The sequence below is a fragment of the Prosopis cineraria genome, unplaced genomic scaffold (assembly GCF_029017545.1).
Source record: "Prosopis cineraria cultivar Desert tree isolate PC_DT_omini unplaced genomic scaffold, ASM2901754v1 PC4, whole genome shotgun sequence".
NCBI classification, from domain to species: domain Eukaryota; kingdom Viridiplantae; phylum Streptophyta; class Magnoliopsida; order Fabales; family Fabaceae; genus Prosopis; species Prosopis cineraria.
Window position 1 is genome coordinate 2,909,058 of NW_026555335.1, and position 19,674 is coordinate 2,928,731.

The 19,674-nt window shown below is 34.9% G+C and overlaps 2 protein-coding genes across 4 annotated transcripts; both read left to right on the top strand.

Annotated features, from left to right (window-relative positions):
- Positions 1-8,366: 8,366 nt before the first annotated feature.
- On the top strand, positions 8,367-14,455 carry LOC129309696 (UPF0613 protein PB24D3.06c-like). 3 transcript variants are annotated; one of them, XM_054951372.1, is made up of 9 exons: positions 8,367-8,730; positions 9,704-9,780; positions 10,052-10,157; positions 11,272-11,364; positions 11,546-11,611; positions 12,379-12,524; positions 12,812-12,920; positions 13,369-13,433; positions 13,613-14,455. In XM_054951372.1, exons 1-9 carry the CDS (start codon positions 8,623-8,625, stop codon positions 13,749-13,751), a joined length of 909 nt encoding a protein of 302 aa, XP_054807347.1. In that variant the 5' UTR covers positions 8,367-8,622; the 3' UTR covers positions 13,752-14,455. The 3 variants fall into 3 exon arrangements, with proteins under 3 accessions (XP_054807347.1, XP_054807346.1, XP_054807348.1); XM_054951371.1 differs by having other exon boundaries at positions 13,604-14,453; XM_054951373.1 differs by having other exon boundaries at positions 8,593-8,730; positions 9,704-9,784; positions 13,604-14,453.
- Positions 14,456-16,864: 2,409 nt separating this feature from the next.
- On the top strand, positions 16,865-19,215 carry LOC129309257 (uncharacterized). The gene is given in 2 exon segments (XM_054950746.1): positions 16,865-17,580; positions 17,583-19,215. Coding segments are annotated over 2 exon segments (1,695 nt in total). The 5' UTR covers positions 16,865-17,285; the 3' UTR covers positions 18,983-19,215.
- The last annotated feature ends 459 nt before the right edge of the window (positions 19,216-19,674 follow it).

Here is a 19,674-nt window from a genome sequence, read left to right on the forward strand (position 1 = left end):
CAACTTCTGTTATCGGAACTCATTCTGGTTCTTGATTTATAAAAAGAAAACGGAAAGCATATATCAGTTTTCAATGCCGGAATCAGATGTCTCTTCTTTTGTTTCTGTGATTCTTATTTAAGATATATAGACACAGAGATATATATAGTTAGGTATGTGCCGTTTGATCATTTTAATATTATATTGTTTTTAAACCAATGTGGTTTTACATGAGCATGTTTTGGCAGGCTATATAGTGCGAGAATCATCACACTGGCATAAAAGTGGAGAGAATAAATATAAACTGGTAATACGTACTGTATATATATGTATATTTTTTTTTCTCCATCACAGAAGGGAAAGAGAGTGATAGAAAGGAAGAAGAGGAAGAAGGAGGAGGAAAGATTCATTAGTATCTTCCTATGGAGTCTAAAGCCAATTTTATGATCGGACGTGACTCCATTGATTTTGATTGATCTTACAAGCTCCAAAGAACCTTTCAATATATATATATATATATATATTCCTCTTTATTCTGCGCACGCAATTCGATCGACTTTTAATTCTCTGCTGTAAAACTAAAATCCCAAAAATAGGCTGAGATAACCTTATTAATTAGACCACTTTTGTTTCCTGAAATTAAGTCTCAGGTTCGAACTTTGACATTGGCCCATTCATCATTTAATAGGGCGCTATATGTAACTTGATTTTGAAGTTCATGTCATGTTAGTAATAATCAGTTTGGTCTTATTCTTTCCACCTTGCACTGTAATTGAAGTGCTTTTTTTTTTTTTTTACAGATACGATGCATATATAGTTAATGAAAGGTAATTAATTAGTAGCTAGTTATAAATGTATATGCATAGCATATATACTTGGTTTCACTCACACACAGACATGCTTATATTAGCAAGTTGCGTGGCCTTTTCCACTCTTAATGGAGCACTTAAGCTCTCGCAAAGGACAGTTATATTCTTCCATCTATTTATGTTTTATAATTCAAATAATAAAGATCTAACTCTTCTTGCTTCACTTGTCAGAGTTTAATGGGCACTTAATTAAGCCTGATTAATAATAACAGTTCCTGCATAATCTAAGTGTATTATTCTATCACTGCTGCAGATAAGAAAAGCTAAGCACTAAAATTGAATGAGTTGGTCATGATGCCATTCTATAATAATCATTAGGGGGGGAATAATTAACATTATCAGAAGGGTACCACCTTGTTTAGAATTGGCTTTATGCTAAAGATTATGCTATAAATATATGTGTATGATTAATAATGTCAAAGCCAGGTGACAATTAAGTCGAAAGTTAGATCGTACTCATAAAAAGAGTTGAATTGTGTTCTTACATATCTGGTGGTGGTGGTGGGGCGAGCTGGCTTTAGTGAGCATTTGTAATTTGCAAGAAATTGCTCTCCTTCTATATATCTTATTCAAATTAAATACCAGCCGCACTAGGTATAGTGATTGACAAGAGATATGCATATAAAAGGAGACCATCATCATTTTTTTATTGATTATTTATTTGATCAGGTCAAATTTAAATATTATCAGACTCAATTGAAGGATGATGATAGCTCTTTTAAAGACATTTATATATTCACACAGACTCAAACATGATACTCTGTTGTGCTGAACTAATCACAACTCTATTTATTAAGACCAATGCTTGTTCCTGCACCAAGATCAATTTTACAAAAACAGTTTACATCATTTTTTTTTGGCCTTTTCTATCCTGGTTTAATGAATTTGAAGTTTATGAAAGGAATTAATTTTAATAACTATTATCATATATCATGGGTATAATTAATTAATTTGAAACTGAGGCTATTAAAGCAAGTTTTCATGAGTCAGTAAGTAACATTGTACACTGATCTTTGAACCCAAACCTTAGTCTTGGACAATCGATCATTTTCTAAGCTGCTAGCTGTACGTATTCAAAGTTATCAAGACTGGCAAAAATTAATCATTCCTTAAACTTTATGGAAAGCGCGAGATATATAAATACTCTGACATTTCCAGGCTATTATGCTTTTGTTTGCCGCAGATTGATACATAATTATACATATTCGGCATTGAGGCCTATACTACTGCACGTGCATGCGCAGAAAGAGAGGGTATTTGCATTTAATTTGCAGTTAACTTGCACCACATAAAATGATGATGAGCATATGTAAATAATACATATAAATTCAGGTTATGTAAGAGTGGTAGTAATTATACTCCATATATAGTCCTCAATGCACGAAAAGAAAAAGACTTGGAGCATATCATCATTGTCTAAATCTATAGCTTTTATCTAATGAGAAACGGTTTAAGTGATCAGACTAGATCATTCACTTCAAAATACAAATCTTTCGCAATTACATGATTTTGCGTGCATATATATGACACCATTATTGAGCAATGATGACTAAAACCTTTTCACCCTTTAGCGTCGTCCATCGAAATCAAATCAAAAGCCACTGTCAACTGTTAACCCATCGGACTTTAATTAATAATTAAGAAACTATACATATTAATGACTGTTATATCTTCAAAAATCACCAGTTTCTTTCTTGGCATCCCAAACAAAGCTGAAACTTAAAGGCGCATATATATACACTATTAAGTATTAACCAATATTAAGTATTAACCAAACAGGGCCAACCCGTCCGAAAACCCATTACATACACAGGACACAATCTGATTCATAATTAATGACTTTTAATTAGGATGGCATATTCAAATTATTAATTAACTGAAGGGACGCTTCTTGATTTGAGCCACTTTGATTCCTAACGACCCCACAAATGTTTCAGTGCATTCATCCTGGCGCTAGAGTTCCATTTCAGCTACTTCCATTTGTGTGTCTGCCTATGGTCCATATATGCGCGCACACACACGCATTATATATGTAATCAGCCATTATAAAAAAGTTGCAGAACCTGGTTTTTAACTATATAAAAATAATAACTCTAGAAACAGAGTGAGGACAGAACATTAATTTGTGTTTAAGGACTATTTTCAACGTCAAATTGTGCAGATTCCTTGTGCTCTATTGCCTGGTTGTCTGGTTTATAAGTGTCGTTACTTAAAGAAAGAAAGAAGGAAGGAAAGAAGAGAAATTTAATTTAATTCAAATTGGAAAAGTAACACTATTATAAGAATCTTCAAAGCTTGATGTGCATATTTATATGGTTGTCAACGCCTTGGTCATGTGCGAAAGGGTTAGGTTTTAAGTTATATAAATTAATTAGCGAATAGTTTATATTAATTGCGCAGATGAAGCTGGTTCTTCTGGTATGTATGTCCATATGTGTGCATTTTATATATAAGCTAAAGCCATACTTTCATATTCAAAGCAATTATGGCAATCATCAATATATTACTAATTAAATAAGTCAAATAGCAAATAGCTAGCTTCCCAGTAGATGATGTGTGGTGAGTTAATAATGGCTTTTCCAAAGATATACTCCCTCCATTTAAAAATATAAGGTATTTTTTTAAAAGGTTGGATGTTAAAAAATGTAAGATATTTTAATCTTTCGAAATATAATCATTACCTTTTTAAAAAAGTAACTTTGTTGAATAAATCACTTTATATTTATTTTAGGGTGAAATACCCTATTAAATGGGGGTAAATATAAAATAACAAAATTAATTTGAAAATAAATAATTAGGGATGAGATTCGATCAAAAATATTCTATATTTTTTAATTGAGGGAGTATATCCTTTTGTTGCACTCATTAATTATTAATCAATGTATATCTTGAGAAATTTGATAGTAGAATTGTATATTACCGCTATCACCTAGACTAATTTAGTCCTTTGTTATCAATGTAACCTCATAGATATGTCGGGAGTGTTGACATTCTTATTTAATGGGATAACATATCACAAGAATCGAATGCAAGATTTCAGAATAAGTTAATTTAATTTTCTTGACTAGTTATTAAGGGTCTCACAATAACAATAGTATATAACTTGATTAAATCAAAAGAATGCATTCCTTCCTCATGTCCACAATACACATGACACTTTCAAGTTTCAACCTGTATCATGCATTTGATGATGAAAATGAAAATTATTTTTTTAAAATATCATAAAAATTATTTATTATTTTATTTTTACCCTTATCTACAGTTAATCCTGGCCACGAATATTTTCCATGCATAATTACTCTACCTACATTTACCAGCAGATGATTGAAAAATAAAAAGATATTTTTAAAACTACAAAATATTCTACATTTTGAACTAACAATCGCTTATAAAAAATGTCTTATATTTTATATAGTCGGAACTGGGGTTTCTATACATCAATTGATCTGCGTGTGAGTGAGAGTGAGAGAGAGAGAGAGAGAGAGAGAGCAAAGAGCTGAGTCAGCTCTGGTTAGGACTTGGATGGCCGTATAATACTTGAGGTTTTAAAACAATAGCTAGTACTTCACGATTGTCCTTTGCACTAACTTTAAAGAACCTCAAAAAATTAATATTTAAAGAAATGGTGTCTTTATTCTTTTCTAAGCCTTAATCGTAGTTCTGGCGATGCACAGTGAGAGATCGAGGTAGGTTTCTGTTTGAGCCCTTCCTCTGCTCTATATATATAGCAATTAGAACAGAGTTAATTTGATGAGGTTCTCAAATGTTGCTTACAGCTGGTATATCACATTTTGACCGTTATAACTCGTGCTCTCGTACTTTAGAATGCATTATATATGTTACTTTCAGGGAACAGCCTAACCTTCCACGCACCTTCTCTGTCCCTTCATCTCTTATTTTATTTGCTTACTGTTTACAGCTCTATTTTTAGAAGGATCATTCATCCATCCACGATTCACCAGCATTCGGATTGCCTCACTGCTCTTTTGTTATAGTTGGTTTGTCTAATCAAAAAAGTCTATATAGCCTTAATTATTTGTTCTCTAATTATGACTTTAATTATATATAGTCAAAATTAGGATTCAAAAGGTAGTGGAATGAGTTTAAATTGTAACCTCTAATTAATTTATACCATCCAAGCAGGCTATATTTGCTCATTAACAGATCTACTTGAAACTATGTTTTTTTTTCAAGTGTTTTTTACATTTATACGAACTTGAAATCGAGATCTTATAGCTAACCCCTTTTACCAGCTTGGACCAACTCTTGTTAATTAATTTATATATCTATACAAATACATCTTATGATGACGCACACGAACTCAGAAACACACACATTACTGATGTGACGAGCTGCGTCAGTGTCGGATAAGGTAGGATTTAAAGTTATAAAGAACAGTTGAGTTGAGGGTGAGATGAATGCTGGCCAAACCTGGCCTTAATTGATGTAGGGTAGGATTTAAAGTTCATATTAACAGCAATACTGATGACTTTGTATTGGTAAATTAATTAGGTTGATTCATCAAAAGAGTGGGTTTAGTTCCAAACGTTTTCAAATATGGGGTTGGTATTTAGTGGAAGCTACAAACGTCATTATTCTCATTATGAAATATCAAGGCTTAGCTCTACCTTCCACTCATGTTCTTGTCTATTTTATATATATAACAATCCCTAGCTTTTATATTATAGGTTTTTTCCTCACAATCTTTAATTTAAGATCCTTTGTTTAAAATATTTTTCCCCAAATGTCCTTGGTTTTAATATTTCTTTCAACTAACTGAACAACCTTCTAACTTAAAAAATAACACTGTCTTCTAGTCAATGGATTTCATTAAAGGTAATTTTAAAAATATTAGATAATTTTAATTGAGTTCTTTAACCCATATAAAATTGTTAAGGGTCTTTACAATAAGAACTGCTATACGTATTTTGTACCCATGTATGTTTTAATGAAGGCATAAGCTCTTTGTCAGGCTCGCCAACATGGGGTTGTGACAAGATTTTAGGAAAATTTTTCGAGGGGCACCTTATATTTTAAATTTTTTTTAAAGCATTGAGAAATTGCAATAAATCTAAGGAGGTTTGAAAAAAACTAATTAAATAATCTAAATTTAATACTTTCTTTTCTCTTTCTTTATAGGAATGGATAATTTGAAATGTAGATAATAATGCAAGCAATGCATGTATAAAGAAAACCTCTTGACAGAGACTTTATGGTCACGTGTTCAAGAACATTTGGGAAGAAAGATACAAAAATATATATTTTGAAGAAGATGTTGAGGACAAAGACATTGCTTTCATCAACATTCAGGATATACTCAAGGATCAACATATTCACTCCAAAATTAACTTCTTATCTTAAAAAAGCAATAGAGCAGCAGCTAAATGGCCCTCCCCCTGTGAAGGATGGATTAGGTTGAATGCTGATGATTTCATCAATAGTCATGGTGCAGCTACTTGTGGCGGTTTTATTTGAAATAACCAAGGCAATTAAATTAAGAGATTCTCCAAATACCTTAGATATTATCCAAGCACAGCAATTGAGCTTATGGACATTTTGAAATGATTAAACGTTTGCTAGGCTAAAAATTTTAATAAAGTTAATGTCTACTCTGACTCTACTGAAGTTATCTCGTTACTTCATAGTGAGTTCTCTGCTAATCACCTACTTTTCGAAACTATCAACAAAATCAGAGACCTTATCATGCAAAATTGGACAATCACGTTTGATCGTATTTTCAGGGAGGCAAAGAAATGTGTGAACTGATTATCTCATTAAGACCTTATCTATAATTTATATGTTTGTATTTTTGATATCCCACTACTTGATTGCTGTAATTTTTTGTACGCTGATAAGGAACCAAAGGCAATATAATAGGCTGACGAGGAGGAGGGCAGGTTGTTGGAGGACCGAGAAGGAGATGGGATGGGATAGAAGAATGAACAAGAATGAGGAAGAAGAAGAAGAATCATTCCGCATATGACACATGTCACTCTTTTAATCAAATGAAACTTTCATCCTATGATTGTATAGAGTCTCCAAGTATAGTATTAATATTTAGTCTCACCTTTTCTTCGTGCAAGCGTGGGCCAGTGACATATAAACTTGTGTGATATCTGATCACAAATAGCTACCCTTAATTTAATTTCAATCTACACAAATTAAGCAGCACTCAGTTTTTTTCAGCTAGCTTCTTCCTAAATTACTACTCCTTCGGGTCCTTTTAAAAAAAAACAAAATATGTATATGTAAGTTTAGGTGAGTTGAGTTTTAAATGTTCTCTAAAATTAAGACATGTCTCTCAATTTAAAGAGAGCTTATAGAAATATTTATAAAGCACCTATTAAAAAAGTTCTCAAATCAATGGTGAGATTTGAATCTTCAACCTTTCAATCCTTATTATAAAACACTTTTTAGAAGAGATTTATGGTTTTTAATATAGAGCTTAATGAGGCATTAATTTCATTTTCCAATATGACTCTTATTTAAATTTGTTCATTTTGAGAGAGAATGTTGTGCAAATTTAAATTTTTTATTTAATCATAGGTAAAATTGAAATTTTATTATTTTTCAAGCAAAGTCAATGATTTAATTGCATTCATTCATTCAGGTGAAGTGATTAGGGATGCTTTATAATAGAGACCATGAGGTGCATCTAATTAATCCTATTTGCATTTTCACATTCCTCAGCCAGCCTCAAAATTAGAAGACAGAGTCAACATTCTTGTATCCACCCTTTCCTGTTTAGGTTTCCATATTTTTTTTTATTATACTTTGTTCATTGTTAATATTTGATGCTTCTACAGTGACTAAACTCAATTTCTCTGCTTTGGCGCGCGCGCGCACACATATATAATGCCTAAACTTTGTTGATTTGTCATGAATAAATTGGTTTCCATTTAAGTTCTCTCTTGCATGGTTATGTTTTGACATATGTGTAAGTATAAAAGGAGAATGCGGTGTTTAAAGTAAAAATATTAAAATTATAAGATAGATTTTCAATCCCACCCAATTTAGACTTGTCATTCTTACCAAAAAAGAAAAGAAAAGAATATGCAATACTTATTAACTATTCTCATAAATCATAATTACTTAGAAATTGTATTTTTTATTATCTTTCTTCTTTTATTTAAATTAAAAAATATTTTATTTCATTTTATCTTTGTTTTACTTCATTATGTAAACAAGCCTTTCTGATTTAGTTAGCTCCTTCGCCTATTTGAGTTGTTAGGACCAAACTGGCTTATCCACACTTGGGGTCTAAAATACTAAGATCATATGGGCTTGGCCCCTGTTGTGTAGGCCTAAATATATACGGTATTCGAACCCAAGAAGAACCCGTCAGGCAGAAAAAAATCCAAGATGAATCCCATGTGGAACTTCGTTGGATCTCGGAAGCCCATCAGGCCCACAGCCATGTAGGATCTGAACATCCACGTGGCGAGTCCCAAAAGCGCGTGCCCTTCACATGCTCTGACTTGGACTTCCTCACCCTCTTCCCTCGGCGACGCCGGGGCATGGCATGCCCCGGGAATGGGCATCCGTGCCTACAATGTTCGTTGAGAACAATCACAACTAAAATAAACACTAAATTTCTGCAAATGACAGTGATCAAGCAGAGCAAAAAAAAAAAAAAGAAATTCCAATAGACCCTTCACTATCAGCCCCGATTCATTCCTTCATCTTGTCTTCTCCATCTTCTCCGTCTTCGTCCCCGAAGTCCTGGTCCTCAGGAATTGTACGCAGCCGTTCGAATAAGTCAGATAGCTCTAGAATGGGGACTGATTCCGCCACCGTTGCTACGGGTGATTACCGTAGCCCCGTCGTTCGAAAACATCAATTCCGAGGGGTTCTATTCAAGTATGGTCCAAATGCTATCCAGGTTTGTCAAACTTTTCCATATTACCGGTGAATCGAATTGCCAAGCACCGACCCAGATCCTTGGTTTATTGATGTCGGCACTTAATTTTTAATCCGATCACTTACTTACATCACGTCCAGGAATTTGGAGGGCTCCTTTCCCTGTTTTCTCACGGACCATACTATCTTAACTGTATCACTAGCCGGTAAAAGAAAATTTTAAATGATCGAAAGTGGAATCAAAGCTGTTACCCAACCGTGTCGTTAGTTGGTGATTTTATTCATTCATGCTACCAACTTCAAAACAAATTTTTATTCCCATAAAAATAACAGACAGCATAAATAGTTGTACACAACTTTTTTTTTTTAGAACATATATTATATTGTATTTTATTTTATTTTTTGCATGGATGAAGAGGGAATAACAGTTAATGAACTTTTTATAAAAAAGGGAATGAACTTTTAAATTTTTTAAAAATATGTTTATAATCACAAATGATGAAAATATTATAAACTTATTGTCATATTTGAAAAAAACTACTAAAGGATGTTTTTGGAAATTAATGTGTTTGTATACTTACAATAACAGGGGTTCGATATCGTAATTCTTATTTCACATCATGGCACGGCATCGCATATCATAGTATGTTAGATGCGATAATATCTAAGTCATTGGTCACCTTTGGTTTAATTAATTTAAGAATGCATGCGTGCTTGGTATAAAATGTTTGAAATTTGTTAACCGGGGAAATATACAAAAACTTGCGTGTTAACATTTTGTCAAAAGTATTATGAGTTTTAGCTTTTTCTATCTGGTCTTACAAATTTCATTAAGATGTTTTCTAACTTGGTTTAATTACTTGAGCAAAAGCATTTGCATGGTAGAGCTCGAAACCTTGTTTGTTGAGGACTACTATCATTATCATGGCGTGTTTTGCTTTTTTGCATTTTCTTTCTGGGTGTCCCGCTATCTCATAGTTCGTTTTATTTTTCAGGTTGCATTTAGGACCGGTGACCACAAACGTCAAGTCATTTTTATTGGTGGATTAACCAATGGTTTTCTTGCTACTTCGTAGGTTTGATACTTTCTAATTTCCTCCATCCAGTCAGTGTTTTTATTTCCCGGAGGTTCTCTATATGAGCATGAGTTTAGATCTTCTGTACCATATATTTTGACTGTTAACTTCTTCAATCAACTCATATAAGATCCATTATTTTCCAATTTTAATTCTAACTGATATCCCCGAATGGACAATATCCATTCTTTTGAGTACATGCCTTTGTTGGAAACACACATTTGAAGAGTTTTCTCTTTGACATCCGTTTTCTTAACTTACCTGCAGATATTTAGAACCTCTGGCAGTGGCTCTAGACCGTGAAAATTGGTCGGTTATTCAGTTTCTTATGTCATCTTCATATAGTGGATATGGCACCTCCGGCTTGCAACAAGTAAACAATCAAATCTTTATCCTTACTGTTTCTCTTGTAATGTTGTGTTGGAAGACGATCTGATGAAAATAATCAGGCTTATCTATTCTATTTACAATGAGCCCAAACTTCTGTCCTACTACATGTAGCTCATCTTGATATTATAACGTCCAAGCTAAGAAAAATATTTACAGTTAGTTTTAAAATAATAATGTTTACTTCGAAGTATGTAGAGAATTTATTTTTTTGGGCTTTCTGTTAGAGTATAAATTGTTTTTGTGAAAGCATGACCTTGTAGGGAGCGATATAAAGAAAGGGTCGGATGTGGTACACAATTGAAAAAAAAGCAAAAAAGAAACTTCAAAAGTTAACATCCTTGGATTTTTCATTCTTTTTTTCCTTCTTATTTTAAATTATTCTACCACCAAATAGGTGATCATTACTTCAATTAAATTTGTCATATTTGGTGTAGGCAATAACCTGCTATGTCTGAGAGTTGAATTGACATGTTTAAAAACAGTTGGATAAACTATCGTTTTATGTCAAGCAATTGTGGAAATAGGAAAACAGATTATGCACTCAAACTTGACCAAGATTTTTCCAACTATGACAGTTGGTCTTGAGTCCAGGTGGGACTTCCTGACTCCTTAGACAATTTAAAATTTTAGTTCTGGTGATTTAAATTGGTGAAACCTGCAGTTGATGAATAAATTTACACAGAGCACAATCACAATTATCTCTTGGTTGCCTGCAGTGTAAGTTTATGTGGATAGGCTATAGCTGGCATTATATGGTTATTCTAAAAGCATTGAGTAGCTTCGGCTTTATGTGGATAGGCTTTATTATTCTGGGCACGAAGAAAATAGGTAATGCGGTGAAAATTTTGGTTAACATTTTCATGCTTTGCTTAAGATAAGGGCTTGTAACGATGGTTGTGTTAGCAAGCATTTTACTAATGTATTTGCGTTGGTTGATTGTCTTGTTACAACAACAACAACAAGAATGCTGGTTGATTGTCTTATTAGCAGACAAAATTAGAATGTTGAAGACTTGAAGTAGTAAAGTGTCATTGATGGCCTAATATCTTGAATCTTGATGGTTGGGTTCTAAAATGTCTTTTGACTACACGTTGAAGGATGCTAAGGAGTTGGATCTGCTAATTAATTATTTAATTGACGTAGAAGATTCTGAAGGCGTGATACTGCTTGGACATAGTACCTGCTGTCAGGTCATTGATTATTGCTTTTGAATCCTGAGTTATACTTTTATTCCACTTTCTCAGAGTTTCTCCATTTTTCCCCCTCTTTGGTGAAGTGGAGGGAAATGGAGGGGGAAAAAGGAAGAGAACCCTCTCCCTTCTTACCAGCAAGTGAATTATTCCTTCGTATTTTTTTTTTAAACATATATAGGATGCCATTTATTACATGAGTACAAATGCTGCTTGCAGCCGAGCTGTTCATGCCGCTATCTTTCAGGTATTCGCTTACTAATAATAGATCCTTTCTGAATTATATTTCTCTGTAAAGTTTTATTATAATGCCTGTCTTCCCTTAATTTGAGGCCTGATCTCAATGCATCATGATTATAGGACTTGTATGATCAAATTTGGCAGTTTAAAATTAAAATCTTCAAATATTGTCCAGTTTTTGTGCAGCAAGATGGGTCAGTTCACCTGAAACGTTGCAATTCTTTAAGTATATTGATCAAAGAAAAAATATTCTTCCTTAGAGTATGTTTTTAAATTAAGCTAAGAGTTAAAGAAGTATGAATAATCTGTATTCATTTCAATACTTATAACTTAAACAACAATAAGTGCCTGACAGAGTTTCAGAGTACTTTTTGGAACTTCAGATTTCTCCAGTACATGGCATGACATCTACTAAAACACTGAATGATCTATCGGAGTTCTTATTTTGTGCACGTATATTGAGGGTTGCCATATTTTCCATGTAATTTCTATATGCAGTTTGAAAGAAGACCCAAATGTTATGGACTTGTAGTATGGTCCTTTGGCCTTTGTGATTCCTCCAGGGACTATAGTCCTTTGGCTTTAGTAATTCCTCTGGGGCTGATGGAACCTTTATGTGATTAATTAACATTGTATCTAAGTCACATGCATATACATGTGGTTCAGTTGCTACCAATGTTAGTTGCATAGCTTATTACGTTCCTTGGCAATGCCATGCTATTACCTCGGTCTTTCACTGAAAGCTTTCTTTACTACGCCCATCTAAACATTCAGGCTCCAGTCAGTGACAAGGAATATCAAGCTGCTCTTCCTCATGCTGCTTCTATGACTGAATTGGCTGCTAAAATGATAAGTGAAGGCCGAAGTTCAGAGTTAATGCCGAGGGATGCTGATCCTAATAGCCCAATAACTGCCCACAGGCGAGTTTATTTGAACCGAAATAAGCCTCAATTGTGACTGGGCTAATCAGCTACATGATTTCTGTAATGGTTCTCTAAGCATAACTCTTTGTCCCTGTTCGTTCTTTCTCATCCTTCTCTCCATCAATTTCTCTTGTTTCACCATGGTGAGCAACGTTGCTTGCACATCGTTGTTTGTGCCCGACAACAGCCATCGGCAAACATCTGAGAGATTAAATGGATGCCGCAGAAAAGGTTGTAGTATTCTCATGCTATTAGTCCATTTTTGAAGAACCCTTTTTTTGCAGGTATAACTCACTTTGTTCATATAATGGAGATGATGACATGTTCAGCTCTGACCTGAGTGATGAGCAGTTGAAGACGAGACTTGGGCACATGTCTTGCACGCAGTGCCAGGCAAGGATATCTTCTTGTCACATAGTCCCTTTTTGTTTGCGTTGTTAAGATCTAAAAATTGTAAGCCGTTGGTTTAATTGGATCTTCGGCTGAAAGCATTTGCGGCAATCTTGATCACTTGCTAGATTTAAAGTTAAAATAGAAGGGGCACCGCAATTTTCTTCCTGAATTTTCAGTTGACAACATTGAGATCTGAGAGCCATAAATAGAAGGTTAAGAATTTTTCTTATAGAGTCATGAATAGTGCTCCCCATTATGGGCCTGAATGGTATTCCGAAATTAGCATAATTGAATGTTTCCTTCTTAAGTAAAATGAGGCTGCCTTGAGCCTTGGCTCGGTGCTTGTGAAAAGAAGGATAAATCTAGTACTAACTTAGGCAAACGAGTTATGAAAAGCAGGTAGAAAAGTGAGGGAGTTGTCATTTTGATATACCTCTTCTCTTTGCAGGTTATATTTTCAATGTCGGATGAAAATGTGCCAGACAATGTTGATAAGAAATTACTGGTGGAGCGGTAAATTTATACTCTTATTCTGATGATGTTTTTTTGGTTCTTGTTGCAATAGCTATGAAGAAAGAGGAGGAGCGATAATGGGTCATTTCCAGTTTTTAGTTCGTGGGTATGGAGGGGGGATTAAGATAGAGATGAATGGGAGGTATGAGTGCTGATTGAAAAACATGCAGATTATGCAGGGCAATGGGAGGAGCAGAGAAAGTAGAGATTGAGAATGGGAATCATTCGCTGTCTAATAGAGTTGAAGAAGCTTCCAATGCTATTATTGACTTCATCAAGAGGGAGGGGCCTAAGGGCTGGGACGATCCATGGACATAATCTAGTTGCTCGTCACTCTTCATCACAGAGAATAACAGGGAACGTGTCTGGGAAATAAGTGCTTTCACATCAAAAGGAATTTTTGGTGCAAGTCATCCCTTTTAATTGCTCACTGAATGGTGAATCGCCAGTCACGGTTCATTTGTTTTTAAAGACAAGCCCGGGGATCTAAAATCGTAGGAGGGAAGCAACCTAAGCAACAGCAGTAGGCAGGCAGGGCACATTCCTTTGGTTGGTCCTGAACCAAATTGTGTGCCTGTGCAGAAAAGAATTATATGAAGATGAGTTGTACTGTTTTGGTTTATAGTAATCTGACTTTTTTCTATGAATTTGGATATTATATATAGATCGTGCGATGTTGACATCAGAAACAAAATTGGAATTTGGAAGATGGCAGCTGAGGGGTGATGTGTTGGGGTTGCTGATTTCCACCATGCTAAAAACCTTGATTAAATTACTTTTAAGCCTCACAAAACATTCAAAAATATCCTGAAATTTATTGATAACTTGAATTGCTGTCCAACTTTTGATTAAATTAGAGATGAGGAATGAATATTGTGGAGGAGAATTGGAGAACTCAAAAGCAGGGGCATCTATGCATGTGCTGGTGCAGACTCTCTGTCCCTTGCCAATGCTATCCACGTATACATGTCATTGTCAAGCCGTGTTATTAACTTATTATTCAGTAAACGAACCATTGGTTTTATATGTTAGTGGATTAAGAGGCATCAACGAGTGCATGTGAATGGTGATGTTATGTGAGTTGTTGCCCCTAATTAAGATTGGTGTCTCATTCACATCACATGAATCCTAGTAGTAGCATCCGTTTGTCCCTCTCTCAATCCTCTTCACGCCTGTTCCCTATTTTAATTAACCTTAATTATTCTTCATGCGTGGCTGCCTATATTCAACAACATGGACTCTATCAAACATAATTAAAAAAGGAATTAGTTTTTATTGTCGTCGATGAATTGTGTTTTTATTGATAGAATGTTTTTGCGTTATTTTTTCTACATTCAATAATATTTTTTAAACAGTCTTTTCTTTAAATATAATTCAATCAAGTTACAATTATACAAATATAGAAAAAATCAACGCCTAAGTTAATTTTAAAATATGTACTCTACTTAAAAATTAATGATTATTAAAATTAAATAATAATTATCAAAGTTTTAAAACATTTATAAAAGTCATACCCATTCTAGCAATTATACACTTAAAAGTAATTTTTATAAATAATATCTTAATATATTCAATTGAAATTAAAATTACTTTAAAAAATTTACGATTATCTAAAATCTCAATGGTCCAATTTTAGTCCAAATATGTGCTTAATAAAACTTTATCACTCTTAGCATGTTTGGATTAACTTCTAATCTCAGTTAGAATGAACCAAACTGAAGTTAGGATATAAAAAGGTTAAAAAATATTGTTTGGATTGACAAAAATTATCAACCTTAATTAGAGCTAAAGGGAGTTTTTTGAGAAGCCATTAGGGTTGGCTTTTTTCTCAGTATTGTGTTGATCAACTAACCGTTGGAAGCATTGATTACTTTTAAAAATTGTATGCTTTCTCTCTCTTCTCATTTATCTCCCACCACGAGTTTTGCTTTTTGTCCTTGTGCGTGTTTTCTTTCTCCCGTGACCACCCAAGCTCTAAGTTTTCTAGATCTGCTTCACCTTCCCTTGCTTATAAGTAGCACTGTCCAAGTTACTTTTTATTCTCTCTCTTCGTTATTTGCTATCTCTTGAGCCCATGGTCCCAAGCCTTCTCTTCTTCATTGCTGTCGCCCATAGTTGCTCTGGCTCACCCTTTACTCTCCTAAGTGTACTAGATTTGACGAGAGATCACAATTGTCGCCACCCCCATCGTCGAGACCCAATCTCCACTATGTCTGTTGCTTACACAGATGCACCCATGAGATGTAAACCCATGACGATGGACAAGGATGAAAATGACGGGAAAAGATCTAAACACAAATACAACCACATGGACTAAAGAACCATAGTCAAGCCAGCATTTTCAATCGCAAAAGTAAAGAGCTCGAATGGTGAACTCATACCTCTCACGTTAGTGGCCAACTGAGAACAAAGAAGGAAGGAGAAAAAAAAAAGTTAGAGATGGCAAAGTGTTCTTAGCAAACTTTTTGTCTCTAGCGTTTTTGTGATTGAAGAGGAAAGATGGAAAAAAATCTGATCAAGGTAGGGGCATAATTGTAATTTCATGTAGTTGAAAAAATAAATCAAATGAAATGAAATAAAACGAGACTCAAATACAAGACACATAGGTTATTAAAATGTCCCACCATCAATTTTTTAATTTTAAATAAATTCTAGGTCATTACATTTAGAGTATGGAAGAATATGTTCGCAATTATATAAAAAATGTTCACATTTAGGTTTACAAAAAATTATTCATAATATAATTAGAGATTAACTTGCACATTATATCAATTGAATATTTTGTAATTTATAAATTTATTGTAGCTTTGACAATTGAATATTGAATATTTTTTACTTAATAATTATAATTTAATTTTATTATTTTTTACTTATTAACTAATCAAAAATATATATAAAAAATTATGTTTGTTTTTGTTATTAAAAATTTTAAACTAACTTTTGACTCAAATCATCCAAACAAATTTCAGTTTATCCAACTAACTTCTGAAAAAAAATATTCAAATATAAATCATGTTACATTAATTAACTTTTTTTTAACATTAATTTACTAATTTTAGTTGAATCTTAATCTCAGTTGTAAATTTTTTAATTCAAACACACACATATTTTTTCTTTTTAAAATAAACATTTCGTTTACAAAACAAATCATGAATACCCGTCGTCCAGTTTCCCAAGATTATAAACCCATGATCCCTATCCAGAAAATCTGAGAAGTTAAAAAAAAAATATTAAAGTCACAGAGCATTTTTATGGAATTAAAAAATAAGATGCATTATTTATGATTATTATTATTTATCATCATAAAAATCAGAGACAAAAACTCACAAGATGATAAACAGATAAAGGCAAATAAATCTCAGTAAAGCGATAGCTGAAATCGGGAACTTCTTTTTTCCCAAAGAGGGGGGAAGAAACGGGTCAAACTATGTCTAAGAAGTAAGAAGGATAAGGCCTTCCTGTTTCAATTCAATTTGGCTCCATGACTCGCCTCTGCTCACTAGAAACTATAAAGTAGAAACCATCCTCGGCAATATTGTCGTTTTTGCACGGTGGTCCACTAGTCTTTTACCTTCTTCAACCCATTTAACCTCTGAAGCATCACCGTCACCGACATTGGAGCACACCCTGTGAATATGCCTGCACAATTTTTTTCCTTTCTCTTCCTTTTTATTAAACATTTTTTCTTCTTCGACAAAATCGGCATTTGTACTTTTTATAGAGACTCTCCCTTATGTTGTCGACAAAAAAAGCAACTTTACGGTCTCAGATTTCGTTTCTCCAATTTTTGGCTGTCGTAATTCGTCTTCCTTCTTGCTATTCAGTGGTGGTTGGGTGTGTTGGACGTTTCTGATGTCAGTGAAGGTGGCGATTTCGAAGGCGGCCAATCAATGGCGTCCGGCTTCCTCTCCTATCCTCCAGGGGCGTTGTGGGTTGCTGACAGCTTTGGTTCTGGTTGGAATGGTCGTGGTTTGGAGCATTGATGCCTGCACTGTCAACAGCTTCATTCATGCTTGGGGGTCTCGTCAAGATTTGCCCTCTGTGACTGCCAGGAACGCTTATAGGGATTATGGAAAACTTTACCATATCCCTAAAAGGCCTATAGTCAAGGGGCATTCAAGCTGGATTTCTAGTGAACTTGAGCCAAACTGACATCAAATCTTCTTGCTCGATGGTCAGGTCGTGGAGGAGAGCCTTGCGAATATTCGAAGACAGTGGAAATAGCAATTCCTAGCCTGGACGATGGGAAAGTAATAGAGCTTTTGGCTGGGGATGTTTATGAGTTTGTCTTTCAAGCATTGGATGATTCTGGAAATCCTCGGTGTTCTGGCGGGGATTACTTTGAGACTGATCTGTCGGGCGAATGGTGGAAATCTCGACCTACGATGAAGGATTTCAACAACGGATCCTACTCGATTTCACTTCAAGTTCATCCAGATTTTGATGGGGTTTACAATCTCACTATAATTCTGCTCTATAGACAGTTTGAAGGCCTGAAGATGACGCCACGGAGATTTGCTTATGATCAAGTGCTTCGCAAGTTTGCCATCAGATTCTACAGGAGTAGTGCTCAATTACCAGAACTAGAGACGTGCAAAAAATCAGACTTTACTAGGGATGTCTGGAGCGGAAGGTGGACAAGGCACGGTAAGAATGATGACTGTGAAATAAGTAATGATGGTAGGTACCGATGCCTAGAACCGGATTTTCCTTGCAAAACTCCATGGTGTAATGGTTCTTTGGGGATTCTGGAGAGCAATGGTTGGGTGTACTCAGCACACTGCTCATTCAAAATGTTTTCAGCTGATTCTGCTTGGAATTGCTTGAAGAATCGGTGGATTTTCTTCTGGGGCGATTCAAATCACGTTGACACCGTACGTAATTTGCTCAATTTCATTCTTGATTTGCCTCAAATACGTTCTGTCCCTAGGAGATTTGATATGAACTTTTCGAACCCAAAAGACCAGTCTCAAACAGTTAGGATTACGAGCATCTTCAATGGACATTGGAATGAGACACAAAACTATCTAGGATTGGAATCGCTGAGAGATGAAGGGTTTCAGAATTTGCTGAAGAAGTACTTCTCTGAAGATACAGTCCCAGACACCGTGATCATGAACTCTGGCTTGCACGATGGTGTTCGTTGCCGTACTGTGAGAGCATTTTCTGCTGAAGCAGAGAATGCAGCCTCATTTTGGGCAGATGTTATGAAGCAGGTGAGGCAAAGAGGATTGGTATGGCCAAAGGTCTTTTACAGGGCCACAGTTGCAACTGGTGGACACGCGAGAACACAAGTATTCAATCCTAACAAGATGGAGGTGTTCAATCATGTATTATTGGAGAAACTGAAGAAAGCTGGGGTTGTCTCTGGCGTGATTGATAACTTCGATATCACATTTCCATGGCATTTTGATAATCGATGCAGTGATGGGGTTCACTATGGAAGGCCTCCGGCGAAGATGAGGTGGCGAGATGGCCTCATAGGGCATCAATATTTTGTGGACGTCATGTTAGCTCATGTTCTGCTTAATGCTATGTGTGCAAGATAGGCATGAAGGTTTGAGTCATAAGAGATGGCCATTCCTTATTCTTTCCCTACGAGTTTGGATCCTTATGATTTATTAATTAGGCTTGGTATTCTTTCTTGTTCATAATCTTGTTAGCAAATTTTCTTCATACGTACGGTTGTTGCACTTGTAGATTAGCAGAGGTTTTTGAACTCTTTGGAACACATTATTACTATTTTTATTTATCATCAATGAAGTTCAAATGTTATTCTTCATTTGCACTTTGCACTTTGCATTTAGCAAATCTCTTACTGGTTGAAAACCAATAGGCTTAAAAGCTGAAGCATTTGACGCTCCATAGACAAAAAGGCTTGTGGTTGATTACTTGGGTTGAGAAGATAGGTTAGTTCTTTTCTGTTCTTGGTGGCAGGACATCACGTAGAATCTGTCCCTTTCAAACCGTTGCTTCAAGCAACCAAAATATTAAGTTTGGAGCTGAGAACTAGTGACTAAAAGTGAAAGTTTAAGTTCAAACCTGCTGGTATATTCAGCTTGTCTGAGACCGTTTCTGAAGTTTCTGGCAAGAATTCTGTGTGCCCCTTGATTTGACAGTTGGAGAATAAGGCAGTGACTGGACTGGGAAACTCGACCATCACTGATTGATGATCATTGCCAAAAAACTGTGAACGACGATGATCATCCTAATGCTCAGCAGTGAGCAATGGATCTCTAAT

What these genes read in the sequence shown, in the direction of transcription:
- LOC129309696 (XM_054951371.1), top strand. Translation starts at nt 8,623, where the DNA reads ATGGGGACTGATTCCGCCACCGTTGCTACGGGTGATTACCGTAGCCCC. An exon ending in AATGGTTTTCTTGCTACTTC is followed by an intron (nt 9,781 to 10,051) that starts GTAGGTTTGATA and finishes ACTTACCTGCAG; the next exon opens with ATATTTAGAACCTCTGGCAG. An exon ending in TGTCTTGCACGCAGTGCCAG is followed by an intron (nt 12,921 to 13,368) that starts GCAAGGATATCT and finishes TTCTCTTTGCAG; the next exon opens with GTTATATTTTCAATGTCGGA.